Genomic DNA, 27,410 nt, shown 5'->3' on the forward strand with positions numbered 1-27,410 from the left:
GCTGTAGTTTCTGGTAAGGTAAATTGTACACACCCACAGATGTGTAATTACAATTAGGCCCTTATCATATTTGACAAATTACATAAATCTTTCTGAATATTTAGTTACCCTCACTAACATATTTGTTAATATTAGAATGTTAATTAATTTGAGAGTGAATCAAGATTTGGGTGTATATTAATTAACAGACACTTTTAAATGTTTTATATTACGTAATTGATTAAGACAAACATCAGTAACTAAAGAACAAAACCCAGAGAGTGTGAGTGAGACAGTATAATCACAGCACCAAGAAAGTAATCTTTTTATTTAATATTTTTTTTTTTACTTTAGATACTCCAATTCATGATGTTGTTCCCCTCCCTTCTTACATTACTTCACTATTTAATTAAAACAAAAACAAAAAGTACTCAAAATTAGATTGAAAACAGTGCCCACCGAAAAACTTAATTAGGCTAAGAAGAGTGGGTATCATAATCATCATTTGATAATAATGAAAATTTATCTTCTTAACCCAATAAAATCTAATCTATGAGCATATATTAATTAATGGGTAAATTCCACTTTACCCCCTCGTACTTTGCCTGAGAGTCACTTTACCCCCTCGTACTCTCAATTTTATCGATTTACCCCCTTGTACTTGCACAATTTCCCAATACAGCCCTTTCCTTCAATTTTTGTCAATTTTGACTCTAACGCCATTTGGTCAACTCTGTAAATTACAAAATTGCCACTGCCTATAACGCGTCGTTTCTCCTCCGTCAATATTGTCATTTCTTCTTCTCCCACCACTTCCCCTTCCAAGATATCCCCAAATTGAACCCCTAACTTAGTAAAAATCAAGACCCAAAAATTGATCGATTCCACCCAGTGCAAAGAAAAAAATATATGAATGTGTAAAAACTTTCTCTTTTCTAATCTCGAGAGTCAAAATCGAAAAAATTCAATATTTACGTCAATATTTTGACTCTTGACCAAATGGCGTCAGAGTCAAAATCGAAAAAAGTTGACGAAGAGGGTTGTATTGGGAAATTGTACAAGTACAAGGAGGTAAATCGACGAAATTAAGAGTACGAGGGGGTAAAGTGGTTCTTGGGCAGAGTACAAGGGGGTAAAGTGGAATTTACCCTTAATTAATTACTACATTAGTAACAAATAAACATCACACTAGTAATAATAATATAATATTCGTGACAACAAACAACTGCAAAACTATACTAAAATAGTAAATATCTTTTCATTTGTCCCCCTCATAATATATTTACCAAACTCCAATAGTTTCTTCAGCAAACACATGTCGGACGCAGGCAGCTTGAAAATACACCACCCCACACCCTCTTCTGCACAATTTATTTAATTAATTAATTAATTAATTAATTATTAATAATGTGAAATAAATTTAGTTAAGTGGGTTTTTTTTTTTTTACCTTTTTGGGGTGTTGACGGAGAAGATGAGGTGAAATCTTGTATAGATCTTCATCAACTGGTTTAGGTTTAGGTTTGGTTACTACAGTTGTTGTTGTTGTCGGATTATTACGAACCGGGTTTTGTTTTCCGACCGGTTTCATCTCACAGTCACAGTCACATATAACCCATGAAGATTCATCTTCTTCTTGTTTCTTCCCTTTTGGGTTTCCTCTTTTGCCCTTCAAATAAATAAATACAAAGTCAGCAAATTTGACAAGAGGGCTGTAAGAAAAAAAAATCAAGAAAACAGGGGTTTATAGTTTTTACTCGGCGGCGAGAAACGACGATCATGGCCGGAGTAACGACGTCGTTCTGGTACAAATCGCCGGCGACGTACAAATCACGGTCTTGTGAGTAGTTGTAGTTGTAGTGGAGTGCAGATTCGAAGCACTGAGTGAAGGGTAAGTCATTGTTGCTGCAGTCCCAGCTCCCAAATGGTGGCACGTGGCTCCTCATGAAGTAGAATTCCTGCACAAAATCAAGAATCAAGAATCAGTCTTTTTTACTTTCTTGATTATATTGCATATAATAAATAGTATTTGTTATTTGTGTGGTGGTGGTGGTGGTGGTGCTGCTGCTACTAATAGTTTGCTGCTTACATCCATTGATGGTGGGTGAGAAGAATTTTTGGGAGATTGACTTCTAGAGAGAGAAAGGGGATAGAGAGAGAGAGACTAGACTTTGGTTTGGTGTTTGCTTCAGTGGATTTAGAATGTGGAAATGGGGATGGGGGAGTGTGTGTATATAAAGGGTAAAAAAGGTAATGGGCCTCTTCTTTTCAACTTTCTTCTCTTTCTAGTGTATTTTTTAAGTAATGAAAGGATTGTGGGGTTTTTTTTCTTTTTTTTTTCTTTGTTTTAGAGAGAGAAAAGAAAGCTCGGATTTCAATGTATATTAACACTAGCAAACAGAAGAAACAGAGGGGTAGGGGGGTGGGGGTTTGGGGTGGGGGGGGCGTGTGGCAGAGGTTTGTGGTTTAGTTTAAAGTTAATTTGAGGAAGAAATGGTGATGACTTTAATCAGAGGGTGTGACTGCTTTGCCTTATTTGTCGCTGGTTAAATGTATATTCCAATGTGTATATATTTTTTAATATATATATATATATATATATATATATATATTAATATAATATAATAAAATAAAAAGGAAAGGCAAGCTATGTAAAGTTTGCTTCTACTGTGGTTCTGCTAGTGAAAAGGGCTTCAAAAAAGGCAGAGGCCCATACGAAATATAGGTTTAATGAGATGAGCAATCACCACTGTATTTTCAGGAATTTAATTTTTATTATTTTTAATTTTGATTTTGATTTTTTGTTTTAACTCACTTTTGTCATTGAGTTGTATCTCTCAAGGCTAATGGGGTTTGAAGCATTTAAATTGAAGATTCTCTGTGTTGTGAGACAGATAAACTTTTTTTTGTTTGGTATGATTTTTGAAATTATGTTTAAAAAGGGTTACTTACTGTGGTTTTAGAGGGTGTTTGGCTAAGCTTATTTTAAACAGCTGATAAGCTCTTACGTCTGATAAGATGTTTTTAGAGCTGATAAGCTGTTACATCTTATTTTTAGGATTAATTTTTAAAGTGTTTGGATTATGAGCTTATTTCCTATTTTTACTCATTATAAGATCTTAAATAAAAATGTGGGGTAGAGTTATTTTTTTAAAAAGATCTTATTTGCTCTCCAACAGCTTATTCTTTAAAAAAATAAGATATTTTTTTAAAAAATTACCAAACACTTTAGAAGAGCTTATAAGCTCTAAAACATCTTATAAGCTCCTTTTAACATCTTATAAGCTTAGCCAAACACCCTCTTACTCTTTCTTAATTGATAATAGATCTCGAAGTTATATTGGAAGGCCTCGTTTGGTTACTAAGATAAGATTAGTCAAGATGATACTAAATAATATAATAGAATTCAATGGTTTTATTGGATCTTGAAAGGTGCAACAAAAAACATGCTTAAAAGACAAAATAAGTCATGATAATATAATATTTGCGGATCGATCCGACAAGTAGAGGATACCAAATATCCAACAAAGTCCAACTATTTAATTAATCATTGATAATTTTTTCAAACAAATGGGACCGAAGTGGACTGAGTAAACGAGACCTGACCACCGATTCTGTTAGAACCGGAACCGGAACCGAACCGGGGTCAACGGTTTTAGAACCGAACCGAAACCGGTTTGATGGAACCGAAACCGAAAAAACCGGTTCGGTGGTTCGGTTCCGGTTCCTCATTTTTGGAACCGGGAACCGACGGTGAGAACCGCGGTTCTAACCGTTTATTTTTTTCAAAAAAATTAATTAATTAATTTCCTAGCTCTCTCTCTCTCTCTCTCTCTCTCTCTCTCTCTCTCTACATATATATATATATATATATATATATATATATATATATATATATATATATATATATATATATATATATATATATATATATATATATATATATATATATATATATATAAATTTATTATTAAGAACCAGCGGTTCTACCGGTTCTAACCGGGAACCGAACCGCAAGGAACCGAATTTTTTCGGTTCGGTTGCGGTTCCTCCATAATCGGAACCGAAACCGACGGTTTGAAATCGGAACCGAAACCGAATCGAACTGTGGTCAGATCTAGAGTAAACTATGTTACCGTGCAATATTGTGTAAACAATGCTAGATTTAACATGTCTGGCGAGATTAATCTAGAAAGTGTCAGCTATGTGATACAAATTTTTTTGGTGAAATTACATTTGAACTATATCTTGTTCCACCAACTAATTTACCACATCTATGGTTGTTCGATTCAATTTTCCCATAACAAATAAAATTTCACCAAACGAACGAAATTTAAAAAAAAAATTAAAATAAATCAAGACTGTATTTTTATTCCGTTTGGTTAAAGCTACATCTAGCTCTACTCGAATGGTATCGATAAAAATTCAAAACATCATTTTAAAACGGTAATTTCGCACCTTCGGCTTTTTTTTTTTTTTTTTTATACAAGTACAATGTTAATTTTAACTTACTATCTAACCATTGAAGCAGACAATAAACAAAGTTATATCCCTTTCAAATAATTAATAAGAACATGCGAATTTAAAAAAAAATGAAAAAATGGTTCTTTGAATTTTTGAGCCACGAACCTAAGAAAACGCCAAACAACATAAAATCGCTATTTGTTCTTTAATAAATCGTTGTAATATTTCTTATTAATAAAACAAATGTTTATAATACAAATTAAGGAATAATTCTATTTTTCAATCTTCTAAAATAGTGTTTGTTTCCTATAAGTAATTCTCTGCATACCCTCCCAAAATATGAATAATAAGCCACTTTGTCAAACACATACTGACAAACAAGACAATAACACCCTTTTCTAAATAAATAAATTTAATAATAATAATAAATAAATATTTTTGTAAAATTGCCGAATGTAAGAAGCTTTAATCACAAGAAAAGAAAAACGAATTAACTTAAAAGAATCACTATTTTAATACTTTCCTCCAAAATTAAAAGACTTAGAAAGAGTCAAAGATGGGGCCCACATCTAAAAAACCAAATAAAAATGGCAAAAGAAAAAAGTGCTGGGTAAGTTGTAAAAAGCACTTTTAACTCCACATGCAATGAGCTTCAAATTTAACTGTGCACCCGGCATGCAGTAAAGACCCACTTTAACTATTTCAGATTATTTTTTTTATTAAAAAAATAAATTACGTTCCATAAAAAATTCCATAAATCAGAAAATAGGAATGAAGTAATATGTTTCATTGTTTCTCATTGAAATTGGCGGAATTCAATTTTTATTTTTATTTTGTATCCACCCTATAAGTAATAATATTTATAAAGTTAAACATCTATTGATCGATAGAGTTAGAACTAGCCAAATTTTATTAAATTAACGAAATATTAACTTAATGATATAATTTTGAACAGGCACTACCAAAAAACAAGGCTTTAGTGACAGCCGATTTTGTCACAAAAAGCAACAAAATCAGTCACTATTAAGCTTTAGTGGCGGCATAGGGACGGAATATGTCTGTCAGAAACACCCTCGTCACTAATTTAATTAGTGACGGAGATTTTAATTCCGTCACACTGTTTATCACAGAAACGTTCGTCACAAATGAAAGTAATTCCGTCAAAATTACCATATCGAAGACACCTAAAATCTATGACGGATTCCGTCACAAGCAATATTTTTCTGTCAATAATTTGTCACTACCTAACAAAATGTTTTCCCTAAAATTGTGACGGATTCCGTCAAAGTCAAGTTTTTGCAGTCAATAATCCGTCCCTAAACTATGTGACGGATTCCGTCACAAACAGTTTGTGCTGTCAATAACCCGTCCCTAAACTATGTGACGGATTCCGTCACAAATAGTTTGTGTTGTCATGAATCCGTCAATAAACATGAAAATATTTTTCCTAAAATCTGTGACGGATGCCGTCATAAACAATTCATGTTGTCAATAATTCATCACCAATGAATGAAAGATTTCGTTATATATTTGTGTCACTGAGAGCGTCACAATTAGTCACCAATCCTCTGTCACAAACACTTTGTCACAAATTGTCTGTATCAAAAGAAATGTACAACAAAACCAATAAAATGTTCATATAAGTATATTAAGACAAAACCATTATCTCTGTTGTGATATTTCAAAAGTTTGCTAATATATCTAATGGTAAAAATATACTACAAATGTCGAGCCATAAATATCTTATAACAAAGACCCAATCTCTAAACTATTGTCCTGTATCACCTCCAACATCCGCAAGCCATGTTATCGTCGTTTATATTTCTCTCCCTCTCATCCCCTCAACCCCCACCAGTTCATCTTGGACGATCTTTCCAATTTGACAATTCGACAACTTCATACTATATCTGAGTAGCACGTGGTCCCTGCCCAACACTAGTCTCACATCTGCATCTTCACGAATAATCTAAACTGCATCTGACAATGTAACACAAAAAGGTGAAATTTCAAATAAACTAAGTCCAATTTTCTTACATAAAGCAGAACCCCAAGAGAAAGAACACCAAAAGAGAATTACCCCCGATCACATACCGTATACCAGTTACTATAGCTGTTAAGCTTCCGTATTGAATATCCTGCCATCAAAAATTCAACAAAGATCAGAAATAATAAGAGGTATTACCCAAAATATTAAACAGTTAAATTACCAAAACGAATATCTGAAAAATAAAATGTGCCAATTAGAGCCAACCATCGTATTCTAAGATAGAAGACAAATATTTTGATTAAAAAAGGAACAACTATTCCAAGCAAGAGCATAACCAAAACCTGTAGAATGGCCTGATTATACAAGTACCATTTTAATGTTGGAACAACTTCATGAGTATAAGCTGTGGTCCCCATGTAGGTGTTAATGTACCCAATATGTGAAGAGGGAGACGAAACAGAAGCTGCATAGCTTCTGCTTATGCGCAGGACTTAAAACGTCTTGGACCTCAGGGTCCATCTAATTAAAACACATTCAATAGTTTCGAATTCACATCATCCAATTATAATTACCTACAAACATCATTTATTGTTTCAGAAAGTACATATAATATAATGCATATCTCTTATGCCTCTGCAGATAGCAACCACAGGCTAATGTCATAATCTACAATTTACAAGGATTTATTTCAAAATAATGGTGGGATATAGCTAACAAATAGCCCCATACGCCCAAATTCAAGAGAATTTTGTAAAATCACCGAACCGAAACTTTTGCTGAATTAACCAATAAAGTCAAATACATCTAATATACACAATAATTTTCTCAATATGTATCAAACCATCACATTCTACTCGGTTTTCACCCACCTATTAATTTACAAGTCAAACAGAAAAGCTACGCATATATATATTGATAAATTAATCCTGAAATTTACCTTCATGCCCAAATGATAGTGTACCGACGAGGACAATCGCTCGCCGCTGCCTTATGGGTGTAGATTCATCGTACAAATCAATTATGGTTCTCCGCCACCACATTTGTGTTGTTGCCCGACATTATAAATCATTTACCCCTGATTTATGCCGCTGCCGCCATTGCCCTTTGACGATGAGTGGAGAAAAAACGTGAGTGTGTGCCTGTGATGTGCAAAACTCAAAAACCTAAATGGCTTGTTTTGGGTGGGGTTTCACTATGACGCCGTAGTGGGGGAGTTAATGCTAAATTATCATTAATTTATTAACTTTTAACTAGTTTTTTTTTTTAAATTCAATTGTTATCAATATCTTTTATCATCAGTTTGATAAAAACAAAATTAAAAAAAATATAGATATAAAAATTAAATAAGAAGGTCAGACCAATATTTTTTGCTAGAATTAGTTTTCATGCTCAAAAAATATATTGTGGTTTTAAGTAATAATAATATTAATAATAAATCAAGAATCAAATTAATAATTTAGTGTACATTAAATGTGGTATTTTCAACATATATTGATATAACACTAAAATTTGTAAATAATAGATTTTCAATAATAAAACAAAACAAGGATAACATATAATAATAGTGTAACTAGCTTAAATACAGTTTTTGTGCACGCCATTATAAGAAATATTTTAATAAATTGACTAATTATCCATTTTACATAATTTCTATAAGAAAATCAAATTACTTGAAATTGTTAATAAATTATAATAAATAGGTTGCATTTGTTATATTATTCTATATTTTTTTCCTATTATTTTATTTTTTATGGTTTCAAAATATAAAATAAATAGGGCCGGTTAGTGACATAATTGGGATTTTAACCAACATGTAAATAACTTCTTCTTTTTTTGAGTAAATAAATAACATTTTTAAAGAGATATATATAGCGAACAAAGGTAGTGACAAACTATGAAGAAATTTAGATTGTGATGGATCTATGACTAAATAAATATTAGTAAGTGATTAATGAAGAATTTAAAATATGACGGAATTGTGAATGGATAATACGTGACACATTTGTGACGAGAAGGATGTTGTGACGGATCAATGGCACAACTCAAGAATATGACATATTTATGACTGAATTTTATGTGACGTGTTTGTGACAAAAAGGATGTGATGATGGATCAATGACATAACTTAGAATGTGATGGAGTTGTGACAAAAAAAATTGTGACCCATTTGTGATGAAATTGATGTTGTGACGGACCAATGACAAAACTTAGAATATGACGGTATTCGTGACAGAATTACATGTGAAATATTTTTGACGAAAAAGATGTTGTGACAGATTTGTAACTCATACTAATTAAATTACATATCCATAAACAAATTATGACAAATACTATGACGGAATAAATTTCTGTTACAAATTATGTGACCGAAATGTGACCGAATATTTATTGTCACAAAATTCGTCACATAATTCATAACAATTGCGTCAAAAGCAATTGTAAATTGGTTTTATAAGAATCGATCACAAATTTGTCACTAATTCAGTCATTCATTGTGACAGATTTAGCCTGTCACAAAATTTCTGTTACAAAAGCCTTGTTTTTTGGTAGTGAGGTAGTCCTCAAGTTGGGACATAAAAAAATTAAACTAGATAATTAATCGATGTTTTATCATAGGGTAAATTACAAACACCCCCTCGAGGTATGGTCAATTTACGAAAAAACCGCTCTTGTTTGGATAGTTACATCTACTCTCTCAACTATGATTTTTTCTTACACCTCCACCCTTATGATGTCAAATTCAATATAATAATCTAGATTTCGTGGACTGTGCTCTAGTTTGTACTTGTTTTGTGTAAAAATACAATTTCTGATGCACCACAATTTGATATATACAAGACAAAAAACACATATTATGATCATCTTGCTTCAAAATAAAGAGTTCGAATGGGATAAAACCGGTACAAAAAGTGATAATATTCCATATAATCTCGAAGGTTCCACTAAATTTGAGGAGTTGAAGGGTGGTTGTAATTATCCAAACAAGAGGGGATTTTTGTAATTTGACCATACCTTAGGAGTGATTGTAATTTACCCTTTATTATATTATAAAATCGGAATTCTTAGGTGATTTTAGTGACAAGAATTTGGTAAGTGATTAATGTAAGAGAGAGAGAGAGGGGTATGGGGAAGTATGAAGGCAACACTGTGTAAGGTAAAGTGTTGCATCACCATTTTCAGATATTTATTACCGCAACAAAAACTTCTGTTTGTGAACAGTTTCTGTGCACCCAAAAGTAATTAATTCCTTTTTTTTTTTTTTTTTATGTCCCATATCTTGCAGGTGCATTTAAATGGTTCTGTTCTGCACTAGAAAATTTTAGAATTGGAAATTTTGAAGAATGCCTTTTATTTTCACTTTATTTAATCTGGTAAAATTTTTTTTTTAATTTTCTTAAATTATGAATGTGACAGATGTCACGTGAGTGGGGATTAATTTTGTTGACGTACATCACAAGTCAAGAGATAATACATTTTCTTATTTTCACCATAATCTAGGTTAAGGTTGTTTTATTGTTTTTTTTTCTTGGTCAAAGTCAAATTTCTTTTTATTATTCCAAACGGATTTATTTATTAATTAATTGTTAATAAATAATGTTAAAAATTAATTATGCCCCAATCATGACTACAAATAATGGATAAAATTAAAAATCACACATTTATATGTAAGAGGTCAAATTCCAATTGAAATGAAAACCAATGTTTACAATCAAATAAAATATCTAAAAAATTCAAATATTTACAAAAATGGCAAATTACAGTCAAATTACGTAAAATTGTGTAAGTATATCCAATCGGGAATAGTTGAGAAAAATAATGTAATTAATTAAAGAAAAATAATTTTCTGTAATTTAACATTACAAAAGTGTGAGAAATGAAACCAATAGACATATGGTTTGACATGGTCTGAAAAAAAATCTTTCTCGAGAAATTAAAAACAAGGAAAAATAAATAAATAAATAAATAAATAAATAAATATATTTGGGGCGTTGGGAAAAGAGTAAATTCAACTAACAACCCCAAATTTGATTGAAGTGTGATGAACCATTGGCCTAGCGATTTAGTGTCTATATGTATAGGGGTGACCATTTTCATAGTTTGACTTTGACAATTAATTCAATTTTACTTGCCCAAACGGCTAATAAACGACACGTGGTTAGATATCTCTCTTTTTGTATTTAAATAAATGTTTTGGAAAAGTTAAATTAACCATGGTAGAATCCAAATCAAACAAGCATTAAATTTTGTTTGAGGATTCACTACTTAGGCTATATATAGGGGAAATTTCAAAGATATTGTAGCTAAGTAGTTAACCATTATTGTTACAATTGTTGTGTGGGAGGATTTTTCTTATTAATTTTAATTGATTAGGCTATATATATATATATATATATATATATATATATATATATATATATATATGGAGAAATTTTAAGATATTGTAGCCAGGATTCTAAAAATCGGCCGAGGCGGTCCAAAACTTTTACGATTTTAGTGTAAAGGTTTGAAAAATCGGTTTTTTGCCTGTGAGACGGTCCGAGGCGGTCTGAGGCGGTCAAACCTTTAAGGCGGGTCAAACTCGGTGGCAAAAATCGGTTAAAATCGGTTTTTTTTTTTTTTTTTCCTTTTTATAATTCAAAATAAAAGTTAGATTTTAATAAAAGAAAATATGAGTTTATGCCTTATTTTGTTTTTGTTAATTGTTATCGTTAAAGAACTAATGATGTATGCCATCAATGTTCAAGAATAAATGTAAATTGAAAAAAAACGTTTTTTTATTTATATTTTATAAGGATATTTATGTATTATGATCTTATAATTATTAAACTTTTATTATGTTATTAGGATATATACATGATGGAGATATAACTATGTTTAAATATCTATTTATATATTTTGGAGTATTTATAAATAATATTTAGAAATATATTATATTAAATTTTAAAAACCGATTTATTTCCGATTTATCACCGATTAATCACCGCCGCACCGATTAATCGTGAGTCGGTGCCTGACCGACTCGGACCCGATTACCGCTTTTTACAACCTTGATTGTTGCTGATATGATACGGGCTTGATTGACTCAAAACCCCAAATAATAAAGATTATACACTAAAATCTAAAGACTGTTTAAGTTTCTTTTAATTTGTCCTCTTACAACACTCTATTAAGTCGGCCACCAACTCGCTGTGTAGTAGACAAGCGATTAATGAGACTACATTCCGGCCCAAGAAAGGTGGGAAAGTCCGCAACATGACATTGACCGAGATAAGGCTCAGTTATGGCTCTAAAAGAAGCAATCACGCATGCTTGAGAAAAAAATCAGATGCAAATCGATAATTCAACAATGTTGATGATTTTCTCACACTTCTCTTATTGTCTAGAGAATAATGATTTAATAGTTCGTATTCAAAAACTCTTATAAAAAGATTGGGAAGAGCAACTTTTTCACGTATATGGTCATTTTGCAAACCTGACTTTTGATTAGAATGACAGAGTGCTTCGGTACGACAACACTCAGGCGAGCATCGTGTTTCTTCTTTCGGTGATAATTACGTCGTTAGTTACTTTTGAATGATAGTATCGTAATTTTTTTCTTCGTTAAAAAAGGGACTTCCTTTCTACAGTTGAAAATTGCTATTTGTAGTTAAAATCTAATGCTATTTGTATATTAACGCCTAGACCGGGCGCGCAAACCGGAAACGAACGTCCAAACCGGGCGCGCATTCCCGAACCAGACGCCCAAACCAGGCATTCACCAGCGTTTTTCACGCCCAAACCGGCCGTGAAAAATGCTGGTGAACGTCCGGTTTGGGCATTCACCGAGCGCAATTTTGGAAAAAACAACATACAAATCGATTTGTAGGGTTGTTTAACATGAAATTACTATCGAAATTTCCTCAAAATACCTCAAAATTTCGATGAATTTGGCTTGTTTTTGCTTGAGTTCGAATTTTTTGAATTTTTTTAAATGTTACGGATTTGGGGGCAAGTGTGTGGGAAAGGGTTTGTAGTGAGAGAAGTGATTTTTGGGATATGAACTGCAAATAGCAAAGTTCTAACCCCAAAAAGCATTTCACTTAAAAAAAAAAAAAGTGTAATCATATTAATATAACAAAATGGACCAAGAAATTTAAATAACCCAAACTTTACTTATAGTCCAACTGCAACCGAGCCACAGTAGTTACTGCAGCCAAGCCCACTAAATGTAGTTACATATTTTCTAGCCGAAAAGGATTAAGTTACTGGAACAAGTGATTTATGTAATTTTTTTGATAAAAAATAAATCATAGTTAAATATAAAATTTAATTATGAGACAATATTAACACGAAGTAAATAATACAGTAACTTATATAAATATCAAGCATCACTCAAATCCAAATAGAAATAGTACATTAGAATTAACTAAAATAACACAATAACCCCATCAAATATTGCAAATAAATTAAACAGCTTAACATTTCGTAGATTTTCTGAATTGCAAATACTAATTAATTAATTAATTTACTAATGAATTATGCTTCATCTTCATCGTCGTCTTCATTGAAGTCACCAAAGGCGGCAGCAGGTTCTCCGGCGGCGGGCCTAAACAGCTCCGCGTCATCCGTGTCGTCGTCAATGAAAGGCGAATATTCAGCAGCGTCTTTCTCTTCTTCTTCGTCATCGGAATTTTCGATCTGTTGTTCGTACGGTGGCGCGGTGATTAGTCCTTCAAAATCTTCTTCATCGTCTTCCACATGATCCACTGTTTTCACCGGCTCCTGCGCCGACGGCGCGACCACTTGTGGTTCTTTACCCGTTGCTTCCGTTTCGGCGATCAAATCTTCCGCCGGAGTGGCGCCGATCTGCATGAACCAAAATATATATAATTACATATCAGGTCAGCCGTATCATATATAGTCAGCATTAATTATATATATATATATATATATATATATATATATATATATATATGATTGAAAAAAAAAAGTAAAGTGAAACAAGAAAATCACCTGAAATGAAGCCATCAAAGAGGTTTTGAATAGACACACAATTAGAGAATTGGATACAAAGACATGATATGGTGGCCGTTTGCTCCTATATAAATAGGAAATTTTGTGGAATCCTATGCTTCATATATATATATATATATATATATATATATATATATATATATATATATATATATATATATATATATTATTCCGCGTATTTAATTCTCAATTTATTTATTATTCGTCTGTCGTATAATACATCAATACAAGTTATTTTTTTAATATAATTAATTATGTGGAAGTTATTTTGTGATGAACTTATTAGTGATATCCAGCTTCTTTGGTGAAAGAATAGTGGAAACGAATACTAGAAAGTGAATAATAAAAGGAGAGTTAAGATGCAAATAATAATGGAATAATTATTGAAGAATTTTTAATGAGAACCAAATTCCATTCTTAGGTTTTATTAGCCGTCTGATTTACGATTGGGATAAATTAAAGCCATATGCATGATGGGATTCTTGTGCAAAATGACGTACTGAGAATGGGTGCATGCATGCATGCACGGTGCTACTCATATCAAAACCCTAACTCTTTTATTTTATATACACAGTAGTTTCAAATACAATGTCCAAATTAATTATAGAACATATTGTAAAAGAATTATATATAAATATTCTGACGTGGGATGAAATATCTACTTTTGACGTGGGTTTTCGGTGGCGTTCGTCGCACATAAATTTTCTAATACTATTTTGGTATTTACACATTTTCGTGTGATTTGCAGACTGTTGCACAGGAAAAATCGATGCATATCTTAAAAAATAGTAGCTGTATTATCTATTTTTTTCTGTAAAAAAAAAAAAAGACACAAAATAATTTAATTAAACCAAGCAAAGCAATGCAAGCCACAAAATGTAAAATGTACCTCACAAATAATAGAAGTGGGCCAGGGTTAAACAACCCGTGACCCGAAACCCGCCAAAATTCTCCATCACGGGCTCACAACTTAAGGCTCAAAATCCATTCCTCAATCTCTATATATATACAATAGAAATGAATAAAAATTAACATGCAACAAAGCAACAAGAGAACACACATCAAACCATAGTTATAAATTATTTAAAATTTTCTTTTTTTAATTTCTCGATATATAATGGCGGGTGGTGGAATTACCAAAGTGGCAGCGGTGCTAGTGGCGGCGATGGTGGTGTTAGTGTTACTCGCCGGAGCAAAGGCGATGGACCTGTGCAACGTGACGGAAGATGGTTTGACGGCGTGCAAGCCGTCCGTGGTGCAGCCTAATCCGGTGGAGCCTTCGCCGGAATGTTGCGACGCCGTCTCGGGGGCGGATTTGAAGTGCTTGTGTTCGTATAAGAACTCGTTTATGTTGCCTTCTCTTGGGATTGATCCTGATCTTGCCTTGGCACTTCCTGCCAAATGCAATATCCCAAATCCTACTGAATGCTAAATATTATCGTTTAATTTGTTGTTGGTTTCGGTGAAGTTTCACGACTAAGATTTTAAATAAAAAGTACGCGATTAATATGTAGTTTTTTTTCTTCTTATTGTCTATCGTCCAAGTGTTGCGATAACTTTGTAACGTGTGCCAGATTATTTCATGTATAATAAGTTTGAGGATTGAGATGTTTGTTGGATTATGGCAAAATAATGCACCTAAAGTTTTAGTAAGATGCTTTGGCTGTAAAATGACGATTTTGCCCCTGCAGTAGCTATAAAACAGCCATATTCCAGGGGACAATCGTCATTTTACACAGCCATACAGCTACATATTTTTTGGGGGGGAAATCACTGGGCTTTGACGGTGGGCTTTTGAAGGCTTGACGGGCCTGGGCAAGAACACCAACGAGGGTCAACCCGGTAATTTTTTAAAATAAATAAAACCTGACAGAATAGAACCCTATACAAATCAATTTGATAAGATGTTGTGCAACTCATGATTAAGGGTATGTACGAATCGAGCTCGGGCTAGAGCGAGCTCTCAACTTTATTTTGTCGAGCTCGAGCCCTCTGAGTTTCTTTTTTTTTTTCTTCATTCGTTTGAGTATGAAACCATTTTGTCGTAGCTAAAGCACAAGCTCATTTTTTTTAATTATTAAAAATTATAATAATAAAAATTACAAAATTAACAATAAACTTTAACTATATATTTTTTTAATATTTATATTTCTCTTTGTATAAAAAATCAGAGCACACAATGAAGGACAGCATTAATCAGACTAGTAAAGTGAAGATGAAAAAAAGTAACAAACTATTCACAATATTAATCCCACTCTCCAACAAAACAAAACATAAGCGTGGGGACCACAAAAGTCCCTCTCCCCAAGGCGCGCATATTCCGTTTCATTCCATCCCAAGCCAACCCCATTTCAAATGTACAAAACCAAACAAAATAAAGATATCCAAAGTACGATTCTGTCGTTTCACGAGGAATTACCACTGTACGGGTTTCCCAATACAGGTCAAAATTTCTATCCATCCATCCATCAGCAGATTAATAAAACGTAATTAAAAATGGCATTAAAAAAAGGGAAGTCATTAACGGCCGTTAAGTAGCAGAAGAATTAAAGCCTTCCTTCTGTTTGATTATAATAAAGCAATTCAACGTCCAAATTAGTTTACTCCTAATTAAAAAAGTCCAAACATGAATTAAAACTAAGCAAGTAGGGTAGATAAGAGTAAAACAGATCCACGGCTCCTAAGCTGCCACGTCAGGGGACGGTTGAAACGGGGAGGCGATAACCCAGACGTTGCCGTATGGATCCTTGACAAACGCCGTGCGACCACCAAAGCACGCGCGTTCAGCCTCGTCGGCCTCGCCGCCATCTAAAACAGCACCAGCTGCCACAGCTTTGTCGACGGCAGCTTCAACGTCGTCCGTTTGCAGGGTGAAGACGCTGCCATTCATGGCAGACTTGAGCCTAAAAGTATATATTATTATTATTCAAGTCAGAAGTATATCGAATCAGTGGGATCACAACATTCTGCATACTGTATAATATTATTTTATTATTAATAAGTAAATCAATAAACATCCTGCTGCAGGTCTATACGCATTTAATGCTCACGAAAACTCAATGACTACTGACTCACTGAGTCACGAAGAAAAAAGTAACCAAAAAAAACATTTCAAAGTTCAAATGATGAACATATTTGCAAACAAATAACATATCAATGCACAGATAGATCAGAGCAAAAAAATTACAAAAATCAGAGCGTTCCACTTCAATATCATTACAGAAACCACAGAAGATTTCTCCAAAACGAAGCATCAGAGAGAAAAATAGCAGATGGAGGAATATATATAAAAAATATAACATGCATCATCGATAAATACATGAGGTGAAACCAGAAAACAAGGATCCACACAAATCTAGCAAAACGAAATGAAAATACGAACAAGCAAACAGATAATGAGCTCAACAGTAAATAAAATCTCAAAAAACGTACAGAGCAGAGCCTTCAATGAAGTCAGAGACGACGAAGATGAAGGAGCCAATCTTGAGCTCGGCGGCGCGAATGAGAGGGAGATCCTGCTCCGCCTTCCTCTTAGCATGAGCCACGCGGCTCACCTCCTCCGCTCCGAACGCCGCCTTGTAGAACTCCACGGCGTCGTTGGCTCTCGGCGGCTCCACAGCCAACCACGGCTTCCCCGAAGTAAACACCACATGAGCAGCAGCAGCTGCCGTCGTCGAACCGTTACCAGCTGCAACAACAACGTCTTCTGCCTCCAGCACCATCCTGCGAATTAAACCCTAAGAGAGAGAAAATGAAAGAAGGAGGAGGAATTCTAGAGAGAGAAATGACAATGAATAAATGGACTGCGTGATGCGTGCAGTGGTGTTGCAGGAGGGATATTTATAGGAAGCGAGGAAGCGGAAACGTTCAGGGGCAGTTCCGTCATTAGCTAATCGTGCTTTTCGGGGTGGGGGCCCCACCCTTTTGTCCTTACTCATAAATTTTACCCTCCCGTAATTCCCCCTCACATTTTGTCTTTATTCACGAGGCTGCCACTGCTTTATCTGCAACGGTTGCAGCTCTTCTGTCGGAGTTCTCATCGGACGGTCGTTTTAAGATGCTTTTAGTGAGGGATAAATCCGACCGTTTATTAAGTTTCACCTGTAATCTGCAGCTTTATGGTATACGGAATGACAATTATACCCTTGCAACTTTGGGTTTGATGTGCTAGGGTCTAGCTAGACTATAGGGGCCTGAACGTAATATTTTCCTTTTCTTTACCTTCTCTCTCCTGTGTTTGGATATTTCCTTTCTACGGTTTATCTTATACAGTAAACTACAGTAGCCTCCTTCAATGGCGTCTGCCACCGTTCCATTCGTCGCCTTCTCTCCCAATTCAATTTCAAATTCAAACTCACCAATTCACCACAGACGCCTTTACAGCTTCAACCTCAAACAGTTCTCCAAACGGGCCGAATTTTCGGCCCTCCGTGTTGCCGCCACCGAAGGCGTTCCTCCGATGGACGGATTCGTTAGAAACGACGGCGTAGAGAATAAGGGAACCGGAGAGAAAAAAATGGATGCTTCTCAGTACGAAGCCTTGCTCAAAGGTGGTGAGCAGGTCACCTCCGTTCTCGAAGAAATGGTGAAACTCGTAAGTCCTAATTCAGGTTTTTTCCCTAATCATCTTTCTGGTTTTATTTTCCTGTGTAATTTAATTTGTCTGCCCGTGAAATTAATTTTGTTTTATTACCCCTTAAGCTTGTTATTGATGAATTGTTTAGTTGCTCAGTGTTGGGAGCTTTTATAATGTCAATTTGCTTGTTCTTAATTTTCTGTGCATACTTTCTGTCAAATATTTCAGCCTAATTGTTGATGTAGAGCATTAAAATATAAAATCAGAGTTTTGCATAAACGAGACGATTTGTTTGTGCTTTGCATTCATGATTTGATTCGAATGCCGTGAAAATTGTTGTCTCGGAATAGTTTATGTGTTTGATGGTATATAGCGGAGTTCGATTTTTTGATTAGTTATTGTAGTGAACTTCCTCCAATTGAATATCTCGTTTGTATGTACTTCTTCTTTCTCCAATGCACATTGTAAGTTTTACATATATACATGCACGAGCAGTTGCAGGATATGAACATGGACGAAGCTTCTGAGGAGGTGGCGGTGCAATTGGCTGCACAAGGAGTGATAGGCAAGAGAGTTGACGAGATGGAGTCGGGTTTTATGATGGCTCTCGATTACATGATACAACTTGCCGAGAAGGATCAGGACGAGAAGGTAATTATCGAAACTTTCTACAATTAAAGTAATGACTGAATTCTGTGAAGTATGATTTCACGTGTTTGTTCGTTATCTTCTTTTTCAGAGGAAGTCTCTGTTGGAGGTTATAAAGGAGACTGTATTATCTCATCTCACAAAAAAATGCCCTCCTCATGTAAGACAACTAAACTCTTACCACCATTTTTGTCTGTTCTTTTCTTAAAGTTAGTGCTGACAACTTTCTCCATCACGGGCTCACAACTTAAGGCTCAAATCCATTCCTCAATCTCTATATATATACAATAGAAATGAATAAAAATTAACATGCAACAAAGCAATAAGAGAACACACATCAAACTATAGTTATAAATCATTTAAACTTTTCTTTTTTTAATTTCTCGATATATAATGGCGGGTGGTGGAATTACCAAAGTGGCGGTGCTAGTGGCGGCGATGGTGGTGTTTCTTGCCGGAGCTAAGGCGATGGACTTGTGCAACGTGACGGAAGATGGTTTGACGGCGTGCAAGCCGTCGGTGGTGCAGCCTAATCCGGTGGAGCCTTCGCCGGAATGCTGCGACGCCGTCGTCTCGGGGGCGGATTTGAAGTGCTTGTGTTCGTATAAGAACTCGTTTATGTTGCCTTCTCTTGGGATTGATCCTGATCTTGCCTTGGCACTTCCTGCCAAATGCAATATCCCTAATCCCACTGAATGTTAAATATTATCGTTTAATTTGTTGTTGGTTTCGGTGAAGTTTTATGATTAAGATTTTAAATAAAAGTACGCTATTAATATGTAGTTTTTTTTTGGGTAAATTACAAACACCCCCTGAGGTATGGTCAAATTACAAAAACACCCATCTTGTTTGGATAATTACAATCACCCCCTCAACTCCTCAAATTTAGTGGAATATTCGAGATTATATGGAATATTATCACTTTTGTACCTGTTTTATCCCATTCAAACTCTACATTATGGAGCAAGATGATCATAATATGTGATTTTTAGCTTGTATATATCAGTTTGTGGTGCATCGGAAACTGTATTTTTACACAAAACGAGTACAAACTAGAGCACATTTCACGGAATCTAGATGATTATGTTGAATTTGGGACCATAAGGGTGGAGGTGTAAGAAAAAATCATAGTTGAGGGGGTAGATGTAATTATCCAAACAAGAGGGGTTTTTTTGTAATTTGATCATACCTCAGGGGGTGTTTGTAATTTACTCTTTTTTTTTATATATAAATATTTTCTATCGTCGTGTTGCGATAACTTTGTAACGTGTGCTAGATTAATTCATGTATGTGGATGACTGTAAAATAACTAAATAAGTTTGGGGATTAAGATGTTTGTTGGTTTTTTTTTTTTTTGAAGAAAGATGTTTGTTGGTTTACAGCACCAAAAGTTTTAGTGAGACGCTGGGGCCGTAAAATGACGATTTTGCCCCTGCAATAGCTATAAAACAGCCATATTCCAGGGGAAAATCGTCATTTTACTTGGCCATACAGCTACATATTTTTAGGGAGAAAATTCACTGGGCTTTGACGGTGGGCTTTTGAAGGCTTGACGGGCCGGAACTGCGGGTGGGCCTGGGCTTAACGGGCCGGGACAAGAATACCAACTAGGCTCAACCCGGTTATTTTTTAATATAAATAAAACCCGAAAGACTAGAACCCTATACAAATCAATTTGATAAGATGCTATGCAACTCAAGATTAGGGGTATGAACGAGTCAAGCTCGAGCTAGAGCGAGCTCTCAAGTTCATTTTGTCTAGTTAAAGCTCGTTGAGTCCTTTTTTTTTTTTTTTTTTGCTTGAGCTCGAATCCATTCTTTATTTAGATTATAATACAAAAAAATACAAAATAAAAAATAAACTGTAATTATATATACATTTTCAATATTTAGAACTCTTTTTATATAAAAGATAAAAGCACACAATGAAAGATAGCATTAGTCAGAGTAGTAAAATGAACATGAAAAAAGGAACAAACTATTCACAATATTAATCCCACTCTCCAACAAGACAAAAATCAGAAACACAGAAGCGTGGGGACCACCACAAAAGTCCCCCTCCCCCAGGCGCGCATATACCATTTCCGTTTCATTCCATCCCAAACCCAACCCATTTCAAATATACAAAACCAAACAAAATAAAGATATCCAAAGTACAATTTTGTCGTTTCACGAGGAATTACCACTGTACGGGTTTCCCAATGCAGCTCAAATTTTCCATCCATCCAATAATAGCAGATTAATAAAAAAATGGCATTAAAAAAAGGAAGTCATTAACGGCCGTTAAGTAGCAGAAGAATTAAGCAAGCCTTCTGTTTGATTATAATAAAGCAATTAAACGTCCAAATTTACTCCTAATTAAAAAAAGTCCAAACATGAATAAAAAGTAAGCAAGTAGGGTAGATAAGAGTAAAACAGATCAAGGGCTCCTAAGCTGCCACGTCAGGGGACGGTTGAAACGGGGAGGCGATAAACCAGACATTGCCGTATGGATCCTTGACAAATGCCGTGCGACCACTAAAGCACGCGCGTTCAGCCTCGTCGGCCTCGCCATATAAAACAGCACCAGCTGCCACAGCTTTGTCGACCGCAGTTTCAACGTCGTCCGTTTGCAGGGTGAAGACGATGCCATTCATCGCAGACTTCAGCCTGAAAATATATATATATTATTATTTAAGTCGGAAGTATATCGAATCAGTGGGATCACAACATTCTGCATACTGTATTGTATAACATTATTTTATTATTAATAAATAAATAAATAAATAAACATCCTGCTACAGGTCTATACACGCATTTAATGCTCACGAAAACTCAATGACCACTGACTCACTGAGTTACGAAGAAAATAGTAACCAAAAAAAATATTTCAAAATTCAAATGATGAACATATTTGCAAACAAATAACATATGATCAGAGAGCAAAAAAATTATAAAAATCAGAGCGTTCCACTTCAATATCATGACAGAAACCACAGAAGATTTCTCCACATCGTCGTTCAGGATCTCAATAAACCGAAGCATCAGAGAGAAAAAATAACATGCATCATCGATAAATACACGAGGCGAAACCAGAAAACAAGGATCCAGACAAATCTAGCAAAACGAAATGAAAATACGAACAAGCAAAACAAATAATGAGCTCAACAGTAAATAAAAGCTCAAAAAACGTACAGAGCAGAGCCTTCAATGAAGTTAGAGACGACGAAGACGAAGGAGCCAATCTTGAGCTCGGCGGCGAGAATGAGAGGGAGATCCTGCTCCGCCTTCCTCTTAGCATGAGCCACGCGGCCCACCTCCTCCGCTCCGAACGCCGCCTTGTAGAACTCCACGGCGTCGATGGCTCTCGGCGGCTCCACAGCCAACCACGGCTTCCCCGAAGTAAACACCACACGAGGAGCAGCTGCCGTCGAACCGTTACCAGCTGCAACAACAACCTCTTCTGCCTCCAGCACCATCCTGCGAATTAAACCCTAAGAGTGAGAAAGTGAATGGAAGGAGGAATTCTAGAGTGAGAAATGTCAATGAATAAATGGACTGCGTGATGCGTGCAGCAATATTGCAGGAGGGATATTTATAGGAAGCGGAAACGTTCAGGGGCAATTCCGTCATTAGCTAATCGTGCTTTTCGGGGTGGGGCCCCCTCCCTTTTGTCCTTACTCATAAATTTTACCCTCCGGTAATTCCCCCTCACATTTTGTCTTTATTCACGAGGCTGCCACTGCTTTATCTGCAACGGTTGCAGCTCTTCTGTTGCGGTTCTCATCCGACGGTGCTTTTTAATATGCTTTTAGTGAGGGAGAAATCCGACCGTTAATTAAGTTTCACCTGTAATCTGCAGCTTTATGGTTACGGAATGACATTTATACCCTTGCAACTTTGGGTTTGATGTGCTAGGGTCTAGCTAGACCATAGGGGCGTGAACGTAATATTCGCTTTTTTTCTTTACCTTCTCTCCCCTGTGTTTGGATATTTCCTTTCTACGGTTTATCTTAATACAGTAAACTACAGTAGCCTCCTTCAATGGCGTCTGCCACCGTTCCATTCGTCGCCTTCTCTCCCAATTCAATTTCAAATTCAAACTCACCAATTCAACACAGACGCCTTTACAGCTTCAACCTCAAACAGTTCCCCAAACGGGCCGAATTTTCGGGCCTCCGTGTTGCCGCCACCGAAGGCGTTCCTCCGATGGACGGATTCGTTGCTAACGACGGCGTAGAGAATAAGGGAACCGGAGAGAAAAAAATGGATGCTTCTCAGTACGAAGCCTTGCTCAAAGGTGGTGAGCAGGTTACCTCCGTTCTCGAAGAAATGGTGAAACTCGTAAGTCCTAATTGAGATTTTTTCCCTAATTATCTTTCTGGTTTTATTTTCCGTGTAATTTAATTTGTCTGCCCGTGAAATTAATTTTGTTTTATTTCCCCTTAAGCTTGTTGTTTGTGTATTGTTGAGTTGCTCGGTGTTGGGAACTTTTATAATGTGAATTTGCTTGTTCTTAATTTTCTGTACATACTTCCTGTCAAATATTTCGAGCTCTATTGTGAATTTGTGATGTAGAGCATTAAAATATAAATTATTGTTAAGGCCTGCAAGTTTTGACATGGATTTGTAAATGCTTGAAGGGCTTCAGAGTTTTGCATAAACGAGACGATTTGTTTGTGCTTTGCATTCATGATTTGATTCGAATGCCGTGAAAATTGTTGTTTTGGAATAGTTCATGTGTTTGATGGTATATATCGAAGTTCGATTTGATTAGTTTTTGTAGTGAACTTCCTCCATTTGAATAGCCGATGCACATTGTAAGTTTTACGTATGTATATACATGCACGAGCAGTTGCAGGATATGAACATGGACGAAGCTTCTGAGGAGGTGGCGGTGCAATTGGCTGCACAAGGAGTGATAGGCAAGAGAGTTGACGAGATGGAGTCGGGTTTTATGATGGCTCTCGATTACATGATACAACTTGCCGAAAAGGATCAGGACGAAAAGGTAATTATCGAAACTTTCTACAATTAAAGCGGTGATTGAATTCTATGAAGTATGATTCACGAGTTTGTTCGTCATCTTCTTTTTCAGAGGAAGTCTCTGTTGGAGGTTATAAAGGAGACTGTATTATCTCATCTCACAAAAAAATGCCCTCCTCATGTAAGACAACTAAACAACTCCTACCACCATTTGTTAGTTGGTTCTTTTGTTAAAGTTTGTGCTGATTAAGAAACTTCTGTTCCGCGGTTTTTCAGGTTCAAGTTATTGGACTGCTTTGCAGAACCCCACAAAAGGAGAGCAGGCAAGAATTAATGAGGCGAGTGGCGGCAGGTGGTGGTGTGTTTCAGGGTGAAAACGGCACGAAAGTTCATCTTCCAGGGGCGAATTTGAACGACATAGCTAACCAGGCTGATGATATTTTGGAGGTTGGTTTTGCAAATTTGCATATTTTTTCTTTGATCTGTAACTATCTTTCCCTTTTGATGGTTGTGTACTTTCTTCTATACCCCATTATTTATAATGAAGAAACGAAAAAAACACCATACTATAGTTCATTTCTTGATAGAATTTTCCAAATACAAATTGCTTTATTGCTGGATGATATTGTCGTTTGCCACCATTGATAATTTTTACCATCGGAGTTCTTGACGACATTAAATATAATAAATTTCAATAAAAATATGCAAGAAATCTTTGCTGTTAACCATTTATGAAAAATTCCACATTCTTGGATTTGGAAAGTCATTAGGCCCTCGTGTGGGATAGGATAAAAAGGATTGTTCATGCTTATTATTCTAGTTCACTTTTCTGAAAAGTAATTTTTATGGAGGCATCTTATTGGTCTATGCCAAACGCATCTTATGTATGTAGACAATGGAATCCCGTCCTGAAGTTCCAGATCGAAAGCTACTTGCAAGACTCGTTCTGATAAGAGAAGAAGCTAGGAATATGATGGGTGGTGGAATACTGGACGAAAGAAATGACCGTGGTTTTAACACACTACCTGAATCAGAGGTCACATATTAATATTTCAGTCCGCCTTTTTACCTAGCAATAATTTACAAAAACTTCTAAATTGTGTTAATTTTTCTACCTGCATTTTAACAGGTCAATTTTTTGACTAAACTCGTGGCTTTGAGACCGGGGATAACTGTGCGTGGCATGATAAAAAATGTAATGCTGGGGAAAGACGAAGGCTCCGATAATTCCGGAGGTGAAAACACACCCATCGGAATTGCAGGAAGGGTGAGTTGTTCGTTCTGTTTTTATGAGCCAAAGTAAAAACTTATCATGTTATATATATTTATATATATAACCCGCATGAGATAATTTAATGCGTGCTCCAAATCTTGATCTCCAGGCTAGTGTTACTGGTGTTAAAGCATTACCCGTGCGCCCTGGCATGTTTCTTGAAACTGTTTCCAAGGTATGGTTCTTTGGGTTAACTATTCATATTTTCGATTATTTTGGAAATTGACGTGACTGCAAAAGTTTACGAAAAGGTATGTTTCAAATTTATAACTATACATGAACTCACTCTTGGGAGAAATTGTAAACATACGCTTTTAGTTTGACGGTCGGAAGCATGGCATTTTTCTTTACCCTCGTTTTTTTTTTATTTTACTGAGAAACCAGGTGTTAGGTGGCATATATGCTGGTAACGTATCTGGAATCACAGCACAGCATCTAGAATGGGTAACTCTCTTTCTCTCTTTCCCTCGGAAACTTCCTATTTTTGAGTTGTATTTATAGTAGGAATTTTTTGAATGAGAAACTATAGAAATCATCAGCATGCATGCCACTTGCGCATATCGAAAAACAAAATTCTGATAGAGAAAAATGAATTAATGTCACAACGAGTACAAACTAAGTTGGAAAGATAAATAAAGGCCTCTAGATCCCTCGATTCTGTACGTCACTGCTAAATCAAATCCATTCATTTCTTGGTACTATCACAGGTTCATCAGAACACACTCCAAATTCTCGAAGAAATTGCATTTTAGCGTTCTTCCACACTAAATGCAGTGAGTCGTTTTTTGAGACACTGAGTATCAATATACTAGGAGAGATTAGATTGCCTTCTTTCGACATACATGATATTCTTAGCAAACAGCAAGTAGTTCACATGTTGCTAGCTATAGTGAATTTGTAGTTCAACTCTGAAGAATCGAACTTGCCGTACGAAATCGTTATAATAGTGAATCTCTTTGTTTGTATAGTAAGGAAGTTCTACAATGTAATCATGATCACATAAGGCTGTATGGGGTGTCAAAGTAGAAAGACAACTAGAAATTTTTATTGAATTTTAAACTGCTTGAAGATTTTGCGAGTGATGCATAATCTTCCTATTCATGATGAAGCAAATCAAGAATGGTGTTATATTTTGAGTTGTACACTATTTTTTAATCATGTCTAATCAATATAAATGATGATTATATATAAATAAATAAATAAATAATGGGTGGGCAAACCCATGTGTGGGATTGGGCCTACTGCTTTTTGCAATGTGATCTAACACATCATAAAGACCCTTCTAATGATTCTGATTTTTGTAAACCACTCAAACATAGTTTGTGCAAAAAAAAAAAAAAAAATAATTACAAAAAATTAATATTATTTTAAAGATAATGATTCATTTTATGCTAGAAATCAATCGAGCATCTGATGCTTCGTTTGACGACTTAACATTGGAGTTGCTCTAAGAGAGACAGAGTACAATCGAAACGTCGAAAATAGCCATTTTCTTCCTTTTAATGTACCCATGGAATAAAAGTGAAGCACATGCAATTGCTGAAAAGAAAAGCAAAATAAGGAGAAAAGGACTGAAGAGAGAGAAAGTGAAGCACATGTATGTTTGCTAATTTTTTGGTTAAGTATTATAATTAGTATGTGTGTGCTATGTGCTCTTTGTGATTTGCCTTTGCACACCATATCTTGCACTTGGCCCATGCCAACTTAGGCTGCCTACCAAATTGTCTCCCCACCCTATTATATATAAATATATAGATGAAGTATTCTAATATATATATATATATATATATATATATATATATATATATATATATATATATATATATATATATATTTATTTATATTATAAAAAAGACAGTGTTTATATATTATGGACGACCCACAACGAATGCGGAAGATGCTTGTGTGTGCTGAATACACTATAAGACTAGAGTTTACTCTTTTCTTTTGAACTGATAGCGTTTGAGGTCCTATAAACGATATCAGAGCCAAGTTCGTTTGATTATTAATTGAACAATCAGGGAGTTGTCATGCCTACCAAACCACAAATCCTTTCACAAACATTTCTATTCGAGTTAAAATTAAAATCAAGAAAATGGGTGTATTTGGTAATCAATTCAAACTTTTTTCAAAAAAGCAAGTCATCTTTCTCTTGGTGGGCCTTGGAATTGGATTATGACAATCTCATCGTTCTTACACCAAACGACCAAAATGCCCATTTTATTTAATCTTCCAATTAATTCCTTTTCAAATTCTAATTTTCATCCACCAAAAAATAATATATATATGTAACAGCAGTTAAGAAAGTTGATGTAGAAAATATATTGGTCAATTAGAGAAGGTTATAAAGAGGCAAAGATGTTGCCTTACAATTATTTACTGCAGTATACTACATTCATTAATTACATGCTTTAAAAACTTTATTAATCATTAAATAAGTTAATTAAGTGCCAATCTAGAAGACACAGACACAGAATTCTTCATGTGTTGGAGTAATCATTTAAAAG

General features: G+C 35.0%; 7 protein-coding genes and 1 long non-coding RNA gene across 10 annotated transcripts; 3 read left to right on the plus strand and 5 right to left on the minus strand.

Moving 5' to 3' along the window:
- Window positions 1-1,149: 1,149 nt before the first annotated feature.
- Window positions 1,150-2,198, minus strand: LOC105957391 (pathogenic type III effector avirulence factor Avr AvrRpt-cleavage: cleavage site protein). The gene is made up of 4 exons (XM_088816476.1): window positions 2,067-2,198; window positions 1,735-1,935; window positions 1,428-1,646; window positions 1,150-1,340 (listed from the first exon to the last, which is right to left on the minus strand). The coding sequence occupies exons 1-4, from the start codon at window positions 2,070-2,072 to the stop codon at window positions 1,284-1,286; spliced, it is 483 nt and encodes a 160-aa protein (XP_088672602.1). The 5' UTR covers window positions 2,073-2,198; the 3' UTR covers window positions 1,150-1,283.
- Window positions 2,199-6,054: 3,856 nt separating this feature from the next.
- On the minus strand, window positions 6,055-7,646 carry LOC105959034 (uncharacterized). Its single transcript, XR_001172915.2, has 3 exons — window positions 7,366-7,646; window positions 6,533-6,576; window positions 6,055-6,418 (listed from the first exon to the last, which is right to left on the minus strand). It is a non-coding gene; the product is annotated as an uncharacterized LOC105959034 (long non-coding RNA).
- A 5,105-nt stretch (window positions 7,647-12,751) lies between these two features.
- Window positions 12,752-13,531, minus strand: LOC148770931 (uncharacterized). The gene is made up of 2 exons (XM_088816478.1): window positions 13,422-13,531; window positions 12,752-13,274 (listed from the first exon to the last, which is right to left on the minus strand). The coding sequence occupies exons 1-2, from the start codon at window positions 13,434-13,436 to the stop codon at window positions 12,945-12,947; spliced, it is 345 nt and encodes a 114-aa protein (XP_088672604.1). The 5' UTR covers window positions 13,437-13,531; the 3' UTR covers window positions 12,752-12,944.
- Window positions 13,532-14,456: 925 nt separating this feature from the next.
- Window positions 14,457-15,054, plus strand: LOC105957381 (putative lipid-transfer protein DIR1). The gene has a single exon (XM_012981306.2). It carries the CDS (start codon window positions 14,560-14,562, stop codon window positions 14,872-14,874), a length of 315 nt encoding a protein of 104 aa, XP_012836760.2. The 5' UTR covers window positions 14,457-14,559; the 3' UTR covers window positions 14,875-15,054.
- Window positions 15,055-15,962: 908 nt separating this feature from the next.
- On the minus strand, window positions 15,963-17,272 carry LOC148770932 (uncharacterized protein At5g48480-like). Its single transcript, XM_088816480.1, has 2 exons — window positions 16,875-17,272; window positions 15,963-16,345 (listed from the first exon to the last, which is right to left on the minus strand). The coding sequence occupies exons 1-2, from the start codon at window positions 17,162-17,164 to the stop codon at window positions 16,123-16,125; spliced, it is 513 nt and encodes a 170-aa protein (XP_088672606.1). The 5' UTR covers window positions 17,165-17,272; the 3' UTR covers window positions 15,963-16,122.
- A 448-nt stretch (window positions 17,273-17,720) lies between these two features.
- Window positions 17,721-19,448, plus strand: LOC105956144 (putative lipid-transfer protein DIR1). 2 transcript variants are annotated; one of them, XM_088816481.1, is made up of 4 exons: window positions 17,721-18,036; window positions 18,514-18,669; window positions 18,758-18,826; window positions 19,085-19,448. In XM_088816481.1, exons 3-4 carry the CDS (start codon window positions 18,814-18,816, stop codon window positions 19,366-19,368), a joined length of 297 nt encoding a protein of 98 aa, XP_088672607.1. In that variant the 5' UTR covers window positions 17,721-18,036; window positions 18,514-18,669; window positions 18,758-18,813; the 3' UTR covers window positions 19,369-19,448. The 2 variants fall into 2 exon arrangements, with proteins under 2 accessions (XP_088672607.1, XP_012836742.2); XM_012981288.2 differs by lacking the exons at window positions 17,721-18,036; window positions 18,514-18,669; window positions 18,758-18,826 and having other exon boundaries at window positions 18,952-19,448.
- Window positions 19,449-20,904: 1,456 nt separating this feature from the next.
- Window positions 20,905-22,223, minus strand: LOC105969105 (uncharacterized protein At5g48480). The gene is made up of 2 exons (XM_012993882.2): window positions 21,840-22,223; window positions 20,905-21,314 (listed from the first exon to the last, which is right to left on the minus strand). Exons 1-2 carry the CDS (start codon window positions 22,121-22,123, stop codon window positions 21,095-21,097), a joined length of 504 nt encoding a protein of 167 aa, XP_012849336.1. The 5' UTR covers window positions 22,124-22,223; the 3' UTR covers window positions 20,905-21,094.
- A 315-nt stretch (window positions 22,224-22,538) lies between these two features.
- Window positions 22,539-26,674, plus strand: LOC105969009 (protein PEP-RELATED DEVELOPMENT ARRESTED 1, chloroplastic). 2 transcript variants are annotated; one of them, XM_012993767.2, is made up of 9 exons: window positions 22,539-22,988; window positions 23,500-23,655; window positions 23,743-23,811; window positions 23,907-24,077; window positions 24,523-24,666; window positions 24,760-24,897; window positions 25,013-25,078; window positions 25,288-25,347; window positions 25,611-26,037. In XM_012993767.2, exons 1-9 carry the CDS (start codon window positions 22,689-22,691, stop codon window positions 25,653-25,655), a joined length of 1,149 nt encoding a protein of 382 aa, XP_012849221.1. In that variant the 5' UTR covers window positions 22,539-22,688; the 3' UTR covers window positions 25,656-26,037. The 2 variants fall into 2 exon arrangements, with proteins under 2 accessions (XP_012849221.1, XP_088672605.1); XM_088816479.1 differs by lacking the exon at window positions 25,611-26,037 and adding an exon at window positions 26,299-26,674 and having other exon boundaries at window positions 22,566-22,988.
- The last annotated feature ends 736 nt before the right edge of the window (window positions 26,675-27,410 follow it).

Source organism: Erythranthe guttata, chromosome 4 (genome assembly GCF_056151865.1).
Source record: "Erythranthe guttata isolate IM_541 chromosome 4, IM_541, whole genome shotgun sequence".
Taxonomy (NCBI): Eukaryota; Viridiplantae; Streptophyta; class Magnoliopsida; order Lamiales; family Phrymaceae; genus Erythranthe; species Erythranthe guttata.

Bases quoted from the DNA above. Each gene is read 5' to 3' on its own strand.
- LOC105969105 (XM_012993882.2), bottom strand. From the start codon at position 22,123: ATGGTGCTGGAGGCAGAAGAGGTTGTTGTTGCAGCTGGTAACGGTTCG. The intron at 21,315-21,839 runs GTACGTTTTTTG...ATATATTTTCAG, and splicing joins TTCATTGAAGGCTCTGCTCT to GCTGAAGTCTGCGATGAATG.
- LOC105957391 (XM_088816476.1), bottom strand. The intron at 1,647-1,734 runs GTAAAAACTATA...ATTTATTTGAAG, and splicing joins TCGTCGTTTCTCGCCGCCGA to GGCAAAAGAGGAAACCCAAA. The intron at 1,341-1,427 runs GTAAAAAAAAAA...TAAATTGTGCAG, and splicing joins TCCGTCAACACCCCAAAAAG to AAGAGGGTGTGGGGTGGTGT.
- LOC148770932 (XM_088816480.1), bottom strand. From the start codon at position 17,164: ATGGTGCTGGAGGCAGAAGACGTTGTTGTTGCAGCTGGTAACGGTTCG. The intron at 16,346-16,874 runs GTACGTTTTTTG...ATATACTTTTAG, and splicing joins TTCATTGAAGGCTCTGCTCT to GCTCAAGTCTGCCATGAATG.
- LOC105969009 (XM_012993767.2), top strand. From the start codon at position 22,689: ATGGCGTCTGCCACCGTTCCATTCGTCGCCTTCTCTCCCAATTCAATT. The intron at 22,989-23,499 runs GTAAGTCCTAAT...ATGCACGAGCAG, and splicing joins TCGAAGAAATGGTGAAACTC to TTGCAGGATATGAACATGGA. The intron at 23,656-23,742 runs GTAATTATCGAA...CTTCTTTTTCAG, and splicing joins AAAAGGATCAGGACGAAAAG to AGGAAGTCTCTGTTGGAGGT.
- LOC105956144 (XM_012981288.2), top strand. From the start codon at position 19,060: ATGGCGGGTGGTGGAATTACCAAAGTGGCGGTGCTAGTGGCGGCGATG.
- LOC105957381 (XM_012981306.2), top strand. From the start codon at position 14,560: ATGGCGGGTGGTGGAATTACCAAAGTGGCAGCGGTGCTAGTGGCGGCG.